The sequence below is a fragment of the Anopheles coluzzii genome, chromosome 3, assembly GCF_943734685.1.
Source record: "Anopheles coluzzii chromosome 3, AcolN3, whole genome shotgun sequence".
Taxonomy (NCBI): Eukaryota; Metazoa; Arthropoda; class Insecta; order Diptera; family Culicidae; genus Anopheles; species Anopheles coluzzii.
The window spans coordinates 13,799,305-13,818,092 of NC_064671.1; the positions used below are offsets into that span (position 1 = coordinate 13,799,305).

An 18,788-nucleotide genomic window follows, 5' to 3' on the forward strand; every position below is an offset into this window, starting at 1 on the left:
GAATAATAAAAATGGAAAATTAAGGAGAAAAAAGCAACAACAAAAACCTAATGATTAAGTATAAGCAAAGACTGACTATCGGACTGCGTGGTACTACATAAATCTCTAAAGCCTGTATAGGCCGGTATGACCGGCGTGTGATCGTTACGCCAAACAGAGGAAGAAGCGTTCGGATATGTTTAACACACAGTTCCACATCCAAGTCGGTGGTGTCAAATATTCAGAAAAATAGTACACTTTATTATAAGCCATTTCTGCTAGGATAATGGGTTGTTGTCTACTATCGGACATGATTCAATGCTGCAGTATGTGTGCCAGTGCGTAACTAATTAGTAACAGAATCAGTTTCCCTTCCCTTGCAGTGAAAGAAATACATCTTTTGACACGATCTTTTGCTAGTGTAATACACATTTTCCAATAGAACGAAATAACAGCTGTTTAATCTGATTTGATTTGCTCAAATAATTAACCCCCCAAAAAACCTAACAGACATACATGCACATACATGCACACAACACGCTAGACGACATCGAATCATACAAGGGCCACCGACACACACACAAACACACATACACACATTCATTGATGACACATTGAAGAAACGTTATACGACCATCATTACGTTTAAAGGACGATTCACATGTCTCCCATTCCATTCCCGTGGGCCGCGGTTACGATTGTGGGATTGTTATGGATTTGTTTACTTTTTTTCTTGTTGTTTGCAATAAATTACTACCTTCACTAACAATATAAAGGGTTGGGGATTTGATTGAGCGTGCGAGTGAATCGTTAATGAAAAAAACACACCAATTCCCCTGTTTGTCTGAAGATTGTTCTAAAATACCTCTTCCAATCGTTAGTGTTCCAATCGCTTTCAAAATGGAAGTGCAAAAGGGATATCAACGTCCGGTCACCGTTCGAATAAGCAGAACAACTATAACAAAGGATTGTTTGTTCTCATATACAAGTACATAATTAATAATGGTCCATAGAACGAGTAATACTCCTAACACCGGGGCCATTCCCCTAGCAAACGAACGTCGGGTGCAATGCCATTGGTTTGCTGCGTTACGTTTCACGATTTTTGGGTCGTTTGCCCATAACACCCACTTGCGTGTGAGTGTGTGTGCCTTTTCTTTTCCAACAGCTCTTTGCCTAAGGACCGTCGCCCTTTACCACCCGGAGCTTTCCAATGTTAACACTAAAATTATTATTCTGCTGACTAGTGCTGAAGTTATGGTTCCTTGTTTGCTTCTTTTTTTGTTTGTTTGTTTCCTTTAGTTTGTTATCTTACTTCCTGTTCTTATTCCTTTTACATAGAATTTTTAAAGTTGTTTTTATATTTTACTACTATTTAAAAATAGATCTCTACATTGGTTACGAACAATTGTTGCTGCGTGGATTCACTTACTAGAACAATTGATCGAAACATTACAAATAGTGGTGCATTACACTGTAGGTAGTATGATGTATGAATGTTCTTGCTGACTGGGGGAAGAGAAAACGGGATTGCTGTGGAGGATCTGTGGCGATTGGTTCTGTTCTGATCGTGGATCGTATGAGGTGTAACAATTAACAAACAATTACCTAACAATATTTACAATACAACATAATGCCACATACTGCTAATTAGTACAATCAATTGTGCGCTTGCGGGGGATAAATACACGATTTGAAACCGAACCGATTACCATCGCGTGTGACATCGTGCTTGTGCGTGGTGCACACGAACAGATAAGCGCCTACGCGCCTTGCGGAACCCAGTGCGGAACGTTCCGGTCCGTAAAACATAACGCTAACATTCATTTACAGAAGTCATTTTGTGGGGGAGATAAAAAGAACGGGGATTTAAAAGTAATGAGAGGCGCAGTTTGCGGGGAGAATGATATGACAGGGAGGATAGGAGTACAGCGGTTCAAACATTAAAAACAAAACTGGGTTCATTCCGTTTGCACCGGAACGGCGAATCACATACAGTAGAGCCTGTTTGGTCTTGCGGTAGCGCATTGCGAGTGAGTCGACGACTACAGCGTCCTCATCATCCACCATCATCTTTCACTCCAGCGCTACGTCGAGCGCGTCCTGGTCGTCCACCGTCGCCGGATGCCGCGGCAGCTGATCGTCCAGCAGCAGCTCGCTCGTCTTACCATCCGACGATGACAGCCGTATGAGCCGCACCTTGTCCCCGTTCACCCATCCGTTGCCCTTCTGGCCGACCACCAGGAACGAGGGCTTGTCCGCGTACGGTGGCGACGATGCAAGATCGGCCCCCAGCCGGCCGACGATCTTCTCCTTTATGCTACGACAACTGTTAGTGGTGGCCGACTCGTGGCTACCTATACTGTGGTGGTGACCACTATCAGTACAATCAGGTTCAAGGGAAAGCTTACGCGGGGTAGTTCCATTACTTGCTGGTGATCCGAGCGGGCTGCCGACGCACTCCACCACCCCATCCTGCTGGTGGCCGTCGTCCTCCGCATGGTCCGTGCAGGGGCTCTTGTTGTTATTATTGTTTTCGCTCGTGTTATTGTTGTTTGCGTACGCCTCCTTCGCGCTTTGGGCCAGCTCGATCCAGTGCTGCTTGTTCTCCCGCACACCATCGATCAGCGGCGTCAGCTTGTCGGACAGGGTCGCAAAAGCCTGCAGCAGTGAGGAAAGTGAGATGGCAATCAATTGAAAGAGCACCGTAGCGAAACGGTGTGACGAACCGAAGCGTACCTCATAAATAGGAATACAGATCGAATCAATAAAGCCAACCTGCATCATTGGCAATTGATCCTCCTTCTCTCGATTCATTATATCCTGTGGAAGGGGCAAAAAATAGCAAAATAAAGATATGCTTAATGTGCCTCAACCCAACTAGCATTATCGTGCACCGCGAGCTTACAATCGGTGTGATGTTTAACTCTTGCCGCTCCATATCGCCCTGCTCGAAGAATTCCGAGCTGACCAGATCGGCGACGCGCTTCTCGATTTCCCACGGCTTGGTGATTGCGGACAGGTCGCAGACGGTCATGCTCATCGCGCGCAGCAGCGAGCGTGGCTCCTCCGCCTGCCAGGAACTCATTTCACTGGCCGGTTCGACTAAATTCAAAAAGGCTCCACGTTTCCTAGTTGACCAATCACAAAACAAATACCAGTTTAAAATGTTATTTTTAAATCGTTGGATGTTTGGTCGGAATGGCAAGAACACCACAGCTACCTGAAATAAACGGCCAGATCGGTGGATAGGATGGCATCTTCCAGCACGCGTATCACACGGCTGTAGTCCTCCGAGGACATGTTGGACAGTATCTGGTTGCCGGGGCTGTTGATGATCATCAGACACTGGTCGAAGTGATGGTGCTCCATCGTGGACGTCGAGTAGAGCTGAGCCAGCGGTGACGAGGCTCTGCGAGAGAAGCGTTTGTCGTTACCTTTGGCACCATTCTCCCAAAACCACTCAGTCTCAGATATACGTACTTAATCTGGAACGAATTGTTGGTCCCACGGTGATCCAGATCGTGGCACAGGCAGGCTATGATCAGCGCAAGGCACTCAATCTCGCCAAAGATCTTCCACCACTGGGTCGACGTGAGGATGGCAAACATCATCTGCGTCACGTTGAACGCGTGCCGCCAGTTGTGGTACGTCACGTTGCGATAGTTTTTCTTCACGCTCAGCAACCACCGGCACAGGACCTCGTACTCGATGTGAAACCGCTCGACCAGATCCAGGTCCAGAAACATGCGCAGGCACGCCTTCAGCGTGTGGTCGTCGTCCAGTGTCAGATCGTCGAACTTGAAGTCGTACAGTTTGAAGAACGCGGATGATGGCACTTTTAGTTGCTGGAGAAAGGTTAAAAATAAGTGTCAGAGCTTTGTGGAAACAGACAAATTCTAGGCGCAAGGTGCAAGTTACCCGTAACCGGTACGCATCATCGATGGTGGCAGAGGCGTGATAGCTCAGCACCTCCAGCGTGACACTCTGCTTTGCCATCGCGATGATTGCCTTCTCGTACATGTGCGTGTTGTGAATGCCCATGCCGCAAAAGATGGCGAACGCTTCAACAAAGTTTTCATCATTTTTGGTAAAAGTCTGGAAATGCAGAAAATGGAGATGCATGATCAGTGCTGCAAAATGTCATGAGCATCACGAGATGTTCAGCAACGAAAACAATGAACATATCCGTGATAGCTTGAAGCTTATTGCTGATACTCGATGAAAGTGCGTCATGATATGCCGAACACGACATGCGAGTGCTTGAGTCAAAGGCGAAACACTGACAGACAAGCTGAGTTTAAGGCCGGCGCAAGCATAATCATGATTTTTTCTGGCTGTGAACAGTGCTGCCAAATGTCACCGTTACAGCCACCAAACCCTCATGAGTGAAACGAAGTTCAAATCAGTTCACGTGCACAGCTGACATGATCAGAGGTGATACTCAAACAGTTGGTGGATCAATCACATGCTTGGTGACATTTTGTTTAGCACCCAACTCTTGATCACTCACTTGGACATTTTCTGTCGATGATAATCACGACATGCTTGCAATATACTTGACGAATGGTCCCAAGCAACAAAAAGAGAATGATTTCTTGCTCTGTCTGCTTTGATAGTTTGTAGGGTCAAACAGAGCGAGAAAACAATCTCATTTTGTCTCTTTGAATCACTCGCAATTACCGCATATCTCCCATGACCATCGTGATGATCACCGACAGAAAATGTCACGATCAAGTGACTGACCAAGAGTTGGTTGCACAAATTGTCACCAAGCATGTGATGGTCGCAACAACTGTTTGAGTCTCACCTCTGATCATCATAGTAGAGCTCGTGACGCTGACATGATTTTGATTCAAGCGGAATTTGTCCTGACTATGTTAGTGACATTTTGCAGAACTAATCACAGTAAAAAAAAGTCATGACATAGTGACTGACCAAGCGACGATGAAAAATGTTACAAATCTTGCGTTGGACACACCAATCGATTAGAGCATCACCACTGGTCATCACAATTGAGTACGTGACGCTGACATCGATTTTGTTTCAGTCAGATTTTTGTGACATTTTGCAGCATTGCGTATTCTGATTTGTTCGGACCAGATCATTCCCTTTTCGAGATCTTACTGCACACACACACATACACACACGATCACTCACTAGATCATCGAACTTGTTGATCAGCTGGATTACTCCTATAATTTGACTTAATGAATTCTTGATCGCCATACAGAGGATGGTTTTGTGGCGGAAGTTGAGCCCTTCGTCGACACTCGGATCGAACCGGTCGTCCTCGTACGCGTTGCAGATATTTACAGTCTGTCCAAAAATGCGATCGGTAGAAACAAAAACGTATCAATAAAGATTATATTATTGTAAAAGTAAACACACACACAAAGTGAAATAAATACCTCGCCAGTTGTTGCCACGTAGCCAGTAATTCCGACGTTGATCGGAAAGCGGGACTCGAACGGGCTCGTGCGAGCATCGCCGTCCTCGCCGCTGAGATCGTTGGCTTCGAAGTCGAACACCCGCGAAAAGCTACCCTTGGACGCTTCGTGCACCAGCAGGATCTGCAAATGGAAAGGGTAAAATAAGACTGCTGCGCGTAAACCGACGACCGCTTGTTGCACCACCCCACCTGCACTCTTTGGCATTGTATTAAGCTCTGCATGTGGGTCAGAATGCGAAACACCATGTGCTCGATCGTGCTCTGCTCCTCGAAGATCATCCTGGCGAGATCGAGCAGCACCTGGTTGCGTTTCACCTCTAGCTGTGACTTTTCGTACAGTTGCGCATTCCGAAGCCCGATGCCACAGAACTGCAGGTAGGAGGAGAAAATCTGCAAATAAAGCAAAAGCAAAAACACACATAAGAATTATTGCAAAACAAAACACAATCACACTCTGTGTGCTCACACACACCGCACAAAATGTACAAATAGCAAAATGACTCCCAGCGGTGGCCATTTATTTGTTTGGCCGCTGTTCGTCACCGGCACCATAAACCGGCGAAAGGATCATAAAGTGAACCACCGTGGAATGTGTAATACGAGACCGACGGGGTTTATTTCCCGCGTTCGTCCGCCCGCCCGTCGTTGGTGCTGGCAAAAACATGATTTTAACACCCAATTCAAACAATTTGCACATAATATTCGGTACGAGTGGCCGTCCCACTCATGCCCACCCGGAAGAAGCTGATGCTGGAGGGGGGGGGGGGGGTGGGAACACACAACAAACACGATAAATAAATTGCAGTCACTGTGTGACCGACTGCCCCATCTCGTACCGTCCTGCGAACCTTAGAGTGCTTCAGTGTCAACGCGAGAGAGCTTCATCCCCTTTCGGTGAAGCTCTTTCGGAACCAAAACCGTCCACCGCCCCCGCCCCGTCCACCCGGTACGATCATTAATCTCATCTCGGTCTCGGTTCACGTACCGTTTCCGCTCGAATGCTGTCGGTGAAAATGGTGGTGAAAATTCGCCAATTCATGTGCTTTTATGCTTGATCTTCTCCCCTTTCGGAGTGCTTCGACGGAGTGCTTCGGAGGAAAAAAAACCACCCCGTTGACACTAGTATCTCGGGGAGATATGATTTAAATATTTCAACGAGTTTTGGTGTTCCCATTCATACACTGCGTTTCCATTTTTTCCACCCTCCGAAGTCATGACCCCGGAAGGGACAATTCATTTCGCAAACAGCGCTGCGGGGTGTAATCTCACACCGGGAAAAAATCGTAATCAAATTGCGCACATTTTAACATGCTTGATGTTTTTTATTTATTGTTTTTTTCTCTCTCCTGGGCGGAACAAACATGGAAAATGTGGAAAACCATTCCCTTCGCAGTGCAAATGCGTTCGGCGGGTGCGTTTGTTGTAGCTCTCCGCTGGGTGCGTTTTACCTACACCGGGACGGTTATCGTAAAATTATTTATACTCCAATATTCGATTCACTGTCGTATGGGTTTGGCATTACTGCATGAGTATCTGTGTGTGTGTATTTTCTTCCCTTACATCCCTTTTTGCTTGATAGAACCTTTTCACTTTACGAACGACAAATCGTAAAGCTTTGCTGTAATATTGTTCTGGGTTCGTGTAATGTTTGCTGCTACCTCGCAGCGAAGGGTTCTTAAGGGCTGCTTAGGGTTGCTGGAAATGGGAATATCGGCACGATCTTGGGTGAAGCAGATTTTATTGGCCCACACTCGGACTACACAGCAGTGCACGACGCACGCTACAATGTACGTACATACATTCATGGGTTTGAAATTGAGATTTCGCATTGTAAAGATAATGCGTATTGAGTCGTTTTGGTGCCATTCACATCGAACTGACCTCTTTCTGCTGGTAGGAGAACAGATAGAGTGGGAGGAGCGGATCATAACCGCTGCATGTTGGACAATTGGGAAAACACGTGTCACGGGGCGGAATAGTTTGCTTTGCCAGTTTAGAGAGTTTTTTTTTTCAAATAAATAATTTTATGATTACATTTGACACTTGAATGTACAAAGAAGTATTACAAAGGTCTTAATGGAGCTATTACTATTCCTTGCAATATTATAAAACCTTTTTTTTAAATAAAATTATTAAATTATTAATTTATTAAAATTAATTGTTAATTAAAATTATTAAATTATTTTAAAATTAAATTCATTAAATGAATGTTAATCTGAGCCATCAGTAAGTAAAATTAGAAATGTTGAAGCAATGCAACAATAAAAAAGACTTTTATTTTAAAAAGAGATGAAAAAATCTTAAACAGCTTGAACCGGAGAGTAAAGTATAATCTATAATAATATTGAACGGGTATCTTCACGAACATTTCATGTAATGAAAAGTTTCATAATGAGCTTCTCAGAATGAAGAACATTAGAGGTGCTCAAATATCTAATCAATATTAGTAATTATTTAGCAGGAAAAAAAAACAAAATTATGCAAAACAACAAACACAAGAATTAGTTTTTATCGCGTTTCGTTTTTCAACCTAATTGTATGTTGATGGTCCATATGGAATAATTAAATTCCATAATTTAATTGAAAAAAAAGAATGAAATAACTCGAACAACTTCATTTTAATTAGTACGTCTGAACATTTTAATTAAACATTGTTGTTTTGAGTTCATTTTCAGTTCGAACTTAAACATTTTTCTGTACCCACGTCACTCGTGCATGCTTCAAAATGCACTTCAAACAAAAATTCATTACGAAACCCCATACAAAAAATACTATAACAAACCACCTTCGCATTGGCATGCAACACCCGGCGGTGGGGCAGAAGTATTCCATTTCGTTGATGGCCATCGTTATTTAATTTTAATTGGCATTTATATCAAAGCATTTATATTTATATCAAAGTTCAACCGGCAGCATCATAGTTCGAGAGACCCGTGGACCCGCTTGATGGAAGGATTGCGCGCACATAATTAAAAGCTCCCGAAGGGATTTTCCGGAAATCCGGGCAAGCAGCAGCAGCAGCAGCAAGCATCAATCATGTGGTCCGCAGATTTGTTTTGGCAAACAAACAGCAGGTGGTGGTTAGAAAGGTGGCACCATTCCTCGCTATGCAATACCCCTAAACCCCTTTACCCCATGCTTACCTTCTCGTCCGCGGTGCTAAAGCACTGATCACCCTGTTTGTTTATCACTTGCGCGACCCCAACCACATCCCCGGACGCATCCTTGATTGGCATGCAGAGTAGCGCCTTTGTACGGTAGCCAGTTTGTACATCGATTTCCCGGTTGAAACGTTCATCCTAAAATAAAACAGAGACAGAAGAAGAAGAAGAAAAAACAGGAAAAGAAGAAATGAGTAGGTTGGAAACGGGGTGAATCAAATCTCCACAAGTCGTGGGTGTAGTATTTTAAATTACATTATTATTATGAATGCGCGCACGGAATGTGGGGCGAATCAGTGTCCGGGGGGAGGAAACAGGTTTATCGTAATGGTCAATGGAAAGCATATGGTTCGAAAATAATTAATCTGCACATTCGCCGGAATCGTGCTGGTTGCTGGAAGGAATGCAGTCGGAATGTGTGTGTGTCTATTTTGGATTATAATTAAATTGTATGTGAAGCGATTCATCTGTTTTTGAATGATGTTGAATTGACATATTATTTTACGGAAATTAAGAGTTTGAGTAGTGCAATTTAAGTAATAAAAATAAAATATTGGGAAATGTTTTTTTTTGCATTATTTATCTCATATTAATCTAAGTCTGAACATATAATTAAGAATATTTAAAACATAGTATTTACTACTGAGTACTTTTTTTACTTTTTTTCTGAGTACTAACACATATCTATCAATTAGAAGTTCATCTTTTTTTAAATTTTACTTCAAGTTTTAATCAAACATATAAATTGAAAAATTGAAAATATAAATATGTTCGATTTAATAAAGTATTTAATAAGTATCTGTTTTACACTTCTTTAATCCGTGTGAAGTGTAGTGTAAAGTGTGGTAAAACATTTCTTAATGTAAACAAAATAAGCCAAATGCTTGATTCATATTGCAAGCAAGTGGGTATGAAGCAAAAAAAAAACATAAAACCAAGTCGATCTGCACATACTATTGAATTTTGTACGATCGCTTACAAAAAACCATAATGCACCAGATGTAATCGTCCGTAAATGCAATCTTCTAGGGCAGGGGCCTCCAAACTTTTCAGCTCGCGGGCCGCATTGCTTCAAAAATAACTATATTGAGGGCCATTTTACGCTACCTTTAAATGATGAGTGAACGTTTAAATCTCGTTTTTACAACAAAATACTAACGACACTAATACAGTTTCGCGTTACTAAAGCTTGATTTTTGTCTAAGAAAAGTAAAAAAATACATTTTTATTTGAATAAGTCATAATAACGTAATATTTAACTCTGGCAAAGTCATCGTGGGCCGCATTATAAGCTCTTGAGGGCCGCATGCGGCCCGCGGGCCGTAGTTTGGAGAACCCTGTTCTAGGGTAAACGTACCTATAGTGGCGACATTGCACCAACATGCGTTCCATACAATAATTTAAAAGTAATTAAGTTATTTATGTTAGTGTGAAATGTTTTCTGGTCTGTTACAAAGGGTTTAAAAGTTAAATGGGGCCATTCCGTTACTTAGTGACTGAAAAATCCATTATTTTGTGAAATTCGTCAATTTATTTTAAAACTCCTTATGATTTCATAATGAAACTGATATTTTTGTTAACGCTGTAAAAGGCCTCATAATAACGCAATTATTATTATTTTTTACGTTACTTTTATAAAATGTTATTGATTTACTCAACTTCATTAGCTGTTGACCATATTTTCACATTTTTAAATGGTTTTTACCATAGTGTCATTATACATACACAAAAAATAGGCATGTCCCTATAGTAGTTATAGTCATAAAATGAGTAAAAAACGGCTATTTTAGATTTTGTTTTCAGGATATTTTAGACATGTTGTACTATTAAGCCACATAAATGAATTTCCTGTAAGTAATTTACCAAACAAATGCCAAAATTCGCATAGTTGGCTGAGTGAAAAATCGACTTTGAATCAAGCACCCGGAAGGTTGACAACAGTACTTTTCAAAATTCAAAATTTTCATCAAATTTATACATGTTTTTGATATTCATACGAAAACCGCTTTAACACTAAGTTCCATTGATATTCTACACTGTTTTGAGGTATTTTTGTTTACCACCACTATAGGAACACAATACGACGACTATAGGAACCATACCACCATTATAGGTACAACGAAGCAGTCACAAAAGTGTTTGACGATAAAAATGGTTGTGACTTCAAAGATAAAACATATTCCAAAATGCTTTGTGTTAAAATATTCAGAAAATGTCCACTACAAATTGCACCAATTGCAGAGCATGTAGATTCCTGTTCAGTTTTTTTCGGTGGACTGGTTCACTGAAGCAAGATCATTTAGACAATGTTTATTTAGCAGACACTATAGCATTTAGTTAGATACTATTGTAGTTTGAGCAACCGCCCCGTAGCAGCTGTTTGCTTCAAATTTGGGAGTGAAGTGAACGCTCTCGACTTCCTTCTCGAAGTTATACATGGACAAATAGTTTTAAACATAACATACATACTTGTTAATCCAGCCGAATTTCATATAACCCTTGATACATTTGCTTTCTAAACTTGTCATTCCAATTGTCGCCAAACCAACAATAAATGCAACGGAAGCGCAACACATTGGGACGACTCGAGTCGAAATATTTTGAGAGAGATTGAACAAACCCCGCATGCATTGGATTTTGGCACCAAACTGAAATTATATTTTTTCACACCGCGGCGGGAGGATGCGCACGCTGCAATCAAATCACAAATAACGAATTTGCATATTCATACCCACGGCAAAGCCTTTCACGAACTGCGGAAATGAGGCGAAACATCACCCGGGGCGGGGTTTGCTATTGTATTTGCCACACCGTGCCGTGTTGTATGTTTCACAATCGAACGGTTTGAACAAACACAGCGGACACAATTATTCGGGCGCTGTGGTTATTTAACGATTTCCCGTGGATCTGCTGGAAGGAGGGGGGGGGGGTTCCAATTTGAAGCTTTTTGATACAAATATAAACACACACGCACACGCACACTGGATATTTGCATCCAATTAGCAAGTGCTTACGGTTCAGATTTGCACCCAAAGCCAACGGCAAACACAACACTCCACAAGCGCACTCCGCAAACTGCAGCGGCAGCAGCACAGGGCTGTGGTTTTTGCTAATAAATGATTAATTGTACTTAAAATGATGAATTCAACGGAACAGGAGGGCGCGCGCACACTTCGTTCAGATTATGAAAGCAGTCGAATGAAATATGCAGCTCCGTTTTGTTGCTGCCGTTGGGTGTAAGCTTCTGCCCTCCTATTGTGGTAGTGCTGCACAACGGGGGAAAAACGGCAATGCAGCATAGCACATCCAAAGGATTTTCCGTGAAAATGAAGACAGTAAACGATAACAGCAACCTGTACCGAACAGGAGCAGAATTTACTGTGACGTGCACAATAAAGGTGCAGGGGAGAGGTTCTGGGAATTCGGGAGATGGGTTATTTAAAGACACGCAGGCCACAGCGAACCCATTGTTCTAGGAAAGGGGAGTCTCTGCTCCATTACTTGGCTAATGGGAAAGTTAACAGGGCAACAAAGAGTGCATTGAATTGCATTTGCATTGGTTCACGTGAAAGTGTAGCAACAGGAAACTCCTTTCAATGTGTTTGGTTTGATTTATGTAGAAATTGTGCTGCTTTTATTTATGAAATCAATCTAATTGTGAGAGATTATTAGAACAGTATTTAATGTAAAATTAACTATAGATTACATCAAATGCCACGCAAAAAGGGTGGGATGTACCGATTACGACAGCTTGCCAAGTATTTTTGTTCTACGTCTCGAGAGTTGTATTATCGCAACGGTACGGCCTACTCGCACACCAAAACACTGTTCTATCACTTCCACACACGATTTTACTTGTGTGTAACACGCATGAGATAAAGGGCTCGATGGAAGGGTTTGTGTGAGTGTATCTATTTGCATTCCTACCATGAATCATAAGCTTCAAAAAAACACAGAAGGGTTGCCAGGCAAGCAAACAGAGCACACACACGCACAAACTCCCCCCTTCTTTAATGCTTTATTTATTTGTATCTGACCCTTGGGACTGTTTTCCTATCTTTATGTGTAAACTACTAAGAGACTTATGACCTCTTCCATCTTTCGGAGGGTTTTAGTCCGAAAACCGATTGGACCGAGATGGTGGTTTCCAGCTTCTTCCGGCTCCCATCGCAAATATTTGGGAACGTTTCCCACACCAACGGACATCGTTTGTCTCGTTTCTCTGTGCTCCCAAAAACCGATGGTATCGATTTTCCATCTGATGTGTGGCAAAACGTATCGCAATGGGAGTACAGCGCGTTGGTGATAAAGAAAACGGAACAACAATCGTCCCTCGTTCGCCCCCAAAGCCACCTTACCCGCCCAATTACGAGACAGTGGCGAACATACGCGCGCACAGGTAATTGTGGTCCGCCGTCACGGACCGTCAGGTGGGTGCGAGCAAGCAAGGCGGTGCTGTAATGGTGTCAGGCACAGAGAGGTATCAACTATGTTTGTCGACTGATAAGATAAGAAAAGTCTCCCTGCGGCAGCACACACGGCAAATGCAAGCAAGGTGCTGCTGACACCATTTGCAGTTTCAGTTTGGTCACAGGCGAAACCGTGCAACCTCTGGCGGCGTGCAGCGTACACCTGCGGGAATTGAAGACCTTGGAGACACATACATTGGATCGGTGCTTAACACTTTACGGTTTGCGGAAGGACACTTTTTGTTTTTCCACTGCTTCGGGGAGCAATCGAGGTGGAATTGGAGTGTTCGTAGTGGAATTTTGAAATTTTGAAACGAATCACCACACGCGCCCAAAAGATGGCGTCGGAACGGTACGAGCTCAACATGAGCATGAAGTGTGTAAAGTATATGATCTTCGTCATCAGTATTACGTTTGCGGTAAGTGTCCTTATCCTCCTCTAGCGATGTTGCGTGCAAGAAGTTACAAAAATTTGGAAAGATTGTGCATAAATCCTGTTGTGTACCTGTGTGCGTGCGCGTGTAAGCTTGTGAAACACGACACGTTGTTATCTTTTGAGTGCCCTCCCTTGGTACTCAGGCACTAAAAACAAAGGGTGGCAGAATGAGTCAGACCCAGTGTTGCCAAACCGTCAGTGACTAAATGGTCCGGTGCGTTTCGTTTGCAGGTTGTGGCCGCAATGCTCCTGTCGATGGCCGTCGCCATCGGCAATCTGTTCGATGATTTCCAAAACTTCATCGATTCACACTTCTTCGTGCCGCCGAATCTGCTCATCGCGATCGGCATCATCCTGCTGGTGATCGCCCTGTTCGGGTGTGTCGGTGCGCTCAAGGAAAGCACAGCGATGATCAACATTGTGAGTAGGCTTCAGCGTGTGAGAAATACAGAAATAATTTCACATGCAAACTTCTCTTCCCACAGTACGGTGCATTACTGCTGATCGTGTTTGTGCTACAGCTGGCCGCTGCCATCACGGCGTTTGTGCTGCGGGGACAGGTATCGATGATGGTGCGCCAAAAGATCTTCGACTCGATGGGCGATTACAAGCAGCAGGATGGCTACCGCAATCCGATCGACACGTTGCAGAACACGGTGAGCACCATTTCGTGTTTTGTATTACGTGTATTACTCCAGACGGTTCAGTTTCATCACACTTGTTCTTCTCATCCAGCTCGAATGTTGCGGTGTCGATGGATTCAGTGACTGGGCCCAGTTCCTGCCGTCCGACGGCACGGTAATGGAGTACCCGGAAACGTGCTGTGCGGCACCACCGGTCAACGGGGAGTGTATGCCACGCGAATACGGCTGCTACTCGCGCCTCTCCTGGCTCATCTCGCAGGGTTCGGTACTGATCGCAACCGGTACGGTGGCAGTAGCCTTCGTTCAGGTGCTCGGTGCCGTCTGTGCGTTCATGCTGGCCAGTGCGATTCGTCGCGCGAAGACTCTGCGTGCTACCCGGCGCTGGCATCTGCAGCAGAGCCTTGGCATCATGACCAAGCCAATCGAGACGCAGTACACCGGGATGGAAAAGTCGGAAGCTAACGTTGATCCGGACAAGTATCTGCCCACAAGCCCGAGCGTCAACTAAAAACCTTCCTAAATTTGTGTAATGCGCTTCACGCGTTCGTGCTGCTGTTGCTGTTGTGTGCGACATAAATGACCGTGTTCGGTTATTTGAAGTACGCGCACATGGAGCAACTTTTGATTACTTTCAATAAATGTGATGTTAAGAGTACCACCCCCCATAATGAAAAAGAGTTAATAATGAACCATTTTTGGAGTATGGGAAGATAGGGCAATATGAGAAGATTTTAGTGTTGGGTTTCATGAATCTTTCGTTGAGATTCATTCGTATGAATTTTCAGCGATGAGTGATTCGAAACTCGAGTCGAAGCTTCAAAGGTTTATGAATCTTCAAAGAATCACGAATCTCTAATGATTCACGAACCTTCATAGATTCATGAAAGGTACTTACCAGTCTCGAAAGCCTTATAGGCTGCCATGACCACGTAGTTTGTTACGCAAAGAGGAAGCATAATAAAAAGCTCCAGGTTTATGATTTTTTAGAGATTTATGAATCCCTAAAGATACATAAATCTTTCAAGATATAAGAATTTTTTTCATTCAGATTCAAGAATCTTTCGAAATTCAAGATTCTTTCTAAATTCATGAATTAAAAAATCAGATTTGTGAATCTTTTAAGATTCATGAATCTTTGAACATTCATGAATATTTGAGATTTATTCATCTTTCCAACCGTGTTTCAGATTCATTGAATCATTTCAAAGAATCATTCAAGATCATGAATCTGAATCAAAGTTAACCAACACTAGAAGATTTCATTCTTTTTTCATGAAATTTACATATCATTCCGACTTGAAGTAATGAACACTTATGCATTGTTCAGACTCATTCCAGTCAAATGCCCATATCGAATAATGAATCTTTTAAAATTCCTAACATAATTCTAATAATTCAAAGATACATTTTATGATTTACACACATTGATCACACTTCACACTTATTATTTTTATTGTAATATTAAAAAAAAATCACATTGATCTGTTTCTCTACACATATTGCAGATGAATATGGCAAAATATTCTTGATTGTTTATATGTTGTTACAAACTTTCCAAAAATGTAAGACTTGCGAAGCAACTTGCAAGTCATGCAATTATTAATCAGAACTCTTAAGTCTTTAATTCTCACATCGTGTCTATAGGCCATTACATTAAAATACATTTCAGCCTTAGAGTGCTTTTTACGTGTAGTAATGGCAGCTCACGTCAACCCGTTCGCTCGTTGTGCATCGGGCTCCCAGGTATGATTGTAGAATTAGCTAACTTTTTAAGTAAATATTGTATAAAAGCACCTAGTCATTCCCATATTACCTAGTTTTTTACGAGCCTTAACAATGAAAATACGCGGTCATTACAAAATAATTCGGTTATTGAACTTTGTGTCGGCTTAAAGTAATAGATCGTAAATAAATTTAACGACCGGTTTTTGCTTCACACATTTTAACGAGGCCAAACACTTTTGGCTGACTGTTTAACTGGACATGTATGCACATATTTCTTCACAAATGTACTAATGATAACATTGTTTCAAGCTTATTGTTCATTGGTTATCATGTTCCAGGGTTTGTGAATTTTAAGTAGGCTTTCAGTAAATGCTGCTTTCCTTTTTACGGACAAAATGAGGGAAAGGTATGCCATGTGTATGGCGTGAGCTTTGTCGATTGTTTAAGAAACCCAAAGAACCGTTCTGCGATGCCCCATAGCCCATGCTTATCAAAAATGGATGTGTAATTACCTAGCGCTAGCTATTGCTGCACGGTTTGGGTACTAATTATACTCACAAGAAAAGGAAAACCCTCTATGCCTGTGTTTCCGAACTCCCGACAATAAAGACAATACGTCTTTCATCACACACAGCACACGATTTCGACGTAAAGACACAGTAAATGTTTGAATTTTGTCGGCCCGACAGGGCGATGGTTTCGCTTTCCTCATCCACACCACATACTCACGCTCGAAATGACCATTTCCTGGTCGGACAAATGAATTCTAATTGAGTTTAGCAGGGGCTAATAAATTTACCACGACCATGAAACTGTTAAGCGAAACCCGATCCCGTACCGTTCCACCTGCAAACAAAGACCAGCCGGGTCGGGTACGAACGGTGTAGCACTGGGAAGAAGCAACAGGTGGTTCCCGTCCCGATTGCAATCCGCCGGGCGTTGGGGTTGTGTGTTGAAAGATTTATACTCGCCAGGGGAAGCAGTTGGTCCCTGTTTCCCTACATCCTCATTTCATCCATTCCCACTAACCCACTCAGAATACATACACCCCATCAATTATGCAGCAAAGGACATAATAAACAGTACTTCTGCTACTACCACTACTACTAAAGCTCCTTGACTGCTCGCGACATCGACACGTCCAAACTTCTACGGTACTCACCTGGTAAGCATCCGGTATATTTACAGGTTCGCCACTTTCGGCAACGTGTCCAGCGATCCCGGTACCCCAGGCCACCTTTACCTCGTCCTGCTGCTCCATCTCCTCCAGCGTACTGTTGGAGCACACGTCGAACAGCTTCGACACTAAGCATCTGCAAGAAGACGGAAATAAATCAGTGATGGGATAGCGCACACCACACTCCCCCTTCTCAACAGCACACGGACAAACACACAGAGATCGGAATCGGATTACCGCGGCTCACCGCGGGAGAATCATAATCCGAAACCTATTTGCCGTTGCCACGGTAGTTTGTTTTGCTCGGATTGCACTGCGCTACGCTCATGTTTTATGTCCCACCCCCTCACCTTCGAACCAGCGGAGGAATTGACCGATGATAGTGTGGATTAATAAATTAGCGGCGAATTCTATCACCGGTCTATTAGCCACACGGCCACCGGAAATTGAAAGCCTTTTCGCTTTGTTCCGGTGTAAATTTCTCGCGCGCTTCGTGTGTGCATACTGCCGAACGGCGCAGGTGAAATGTAAGGCACTCGGCTACGGTACGATACTTTATGATGCCACCACGGATGAGAACTTGCAGAGCTTTGGTCGGTGTATGAATAAAACATTCCGTTGGAGTCTGGCTACTCCGTTGGGGTCTGGCGCCCAGTAGCGCACCACCCAAGCGGAGTGTGTGGTATAGGAAAGATAATTTCAAATTTCGAGAGCTGCGATGGGACAGCATCATCAAACCGGGCAATCTTTCAATGCATGCAGGGTGGCGCTGAGATTCGATCCCAAAAAAAACAACGAAATTGTCTTCGCACACATACACGCACACATCACACAGCAACCGCGTCGTCATCGAGCTGTTCATGGAGGTAGGGGGGTGCCAAATGAAAATTGATTACTTATGCTCCAAACAGCACATTAATTATAATGAAACAAAACCAAACAACAACCGAAAAAACGAGCGTCATCCTTGGTCTGCGGTACCCCGAGGAATTTTCAGCGAAGTGGCTCGCCGTTACGAAGGACGGCATCGGGTCTGCGTATACGCGGCCTACCGTTCCACACCGTGGTCCTCTGGTGGACATTTGTGCTGCTACCAACAAAAGCACTTAACAGAAGACAGAGCGCGTCCTGTGTTTGTAGATGAGGGAAGCCAACAACGGCAAAAAAATCCATCACACAATAGCAAGGACATTCCGCGGAGCAAGGAAAGGGAGAGTAGTAGAGGGGGCGAAAAATCAGGACCAACCAGCACCAGCAAACATCACGCATACGGCGGGCGTACATGTGATACGATGGCAGCGTGTGTGAGCGGCTGACGGTAATGGGAAAAAATTGTCTTGAATATATTTTCATTAGCGAGCAGTACTTGACGGTTCACGAAAGGTTCATCACATATAAACGCACACATGCACACACATATCAGTGTGATGGATTGTTTGTGTGTGTCTTTTGCCGAAAGCTAGTAAAGTGGAACGCCATCTCAGGCGGAAGGGAATGAACACGCCTTCCGGCAGAGCATGAACGGTTCTCCTTCGGTTTACACAAATTCGCACGAACACAGAACAGAATGCAAAGCCCGGCCCTGGGTCGTGCGTCGAGAGTCTATTCCGGGGGCCCAACCGTCGTAATGAATTGAATTCCACCCAAATGTGTGTATGATGTGTATGATGGCATGAACATCAACCGGCACCATTGGTATCATGTTCTCGGGGAACACAGCTGCACACTGTGCGCTGGAAAATCAA

The 18,788-nt window shown here is 43.4% G+C and overlaps 2 protein-coding genes across 16 annotated transcripts in view; one reads left to right on the forward strand and one right to left on the reverse strand.

The window, feature by feature from the left end:
- Positions 1–212: 212 nt before the first annotated feature.
- Positions 213–18,788, reverse strand: part of LOC120959301 (dual 3',5'-cyclic-AMP and -GMP phosphodiesterase 11-like) — a 96,121-nt gene continuing 77,545 nt past the window's right edge. For 13 of the 15 annotated variants that reach the window (XM_040382598.2, XM_040382597.2, XM_040382600.2 and 10 more), the window contains 11 exons: positions 17,029–17,179; positions 8,575–8,730; positions 5,621–5,821; positions 5,391–5,552; positions 5,140–5,298; positions 3,901–4,077; positions 3,463–3,827; positions 3,203–3,391; positions 2,888–3,110; positions 2,719–2,802; positions 213–2,640 (listed from right to left, as the gene is read on the reverse strand). In XM_040382598.2, the coding sequence (XP_040238532.2) occupies positions 2,056–2,640; positions 2,719–2,802; positions 2,888–3,110; positions 3,203–3,391; positions 3,463–3,827; positions 3,901–4,077; positions 5,140–5,298; positions 5,391–5,552; positions 5,621–5,821; positions 8,575–8,730; positions 17,029–17,179 (2,452 nt within the window). In that variant the 3' untranslated portion in view covers positions 213–2,055. The remainder of the gene's footprint in view (positions 2,641–2,718; positions 2,803–2,887; positions 3,111–3,202; positions 3,392–3,462; positions 3,828–3,900; positions 4,078–5,139; positions 5,299–5,390; positions 5,553–5,620; positions 5,822–8,574; positions 8,731–17,028; positions 17,180–18,788) is intronic. The other 2 variants (XM_040382590.2, XM_040382599.2) reach the window with 2 other exon arrangements.
- On the forward strand, positions 13,149–14,800 carry LOC120959302 (CD63 antigen). Its single transcript, XM_040382602.2, has 4 exons — positions 13,149–13,480; positions 13,729–13,917; positions 13,983–14,153; positions 14,233–14,800. The coding sequence occupies exons 1-4, from the start codon at positions 13,400–13,402 to the stop codon at positions 14,647–14,649; spliced, it is 858 nt and encodes a 285-aa protein (XP_040238536.2). The 5' UTR covers positions 13,149–13,399; the 3' UTR covers positions 14,650–14,800.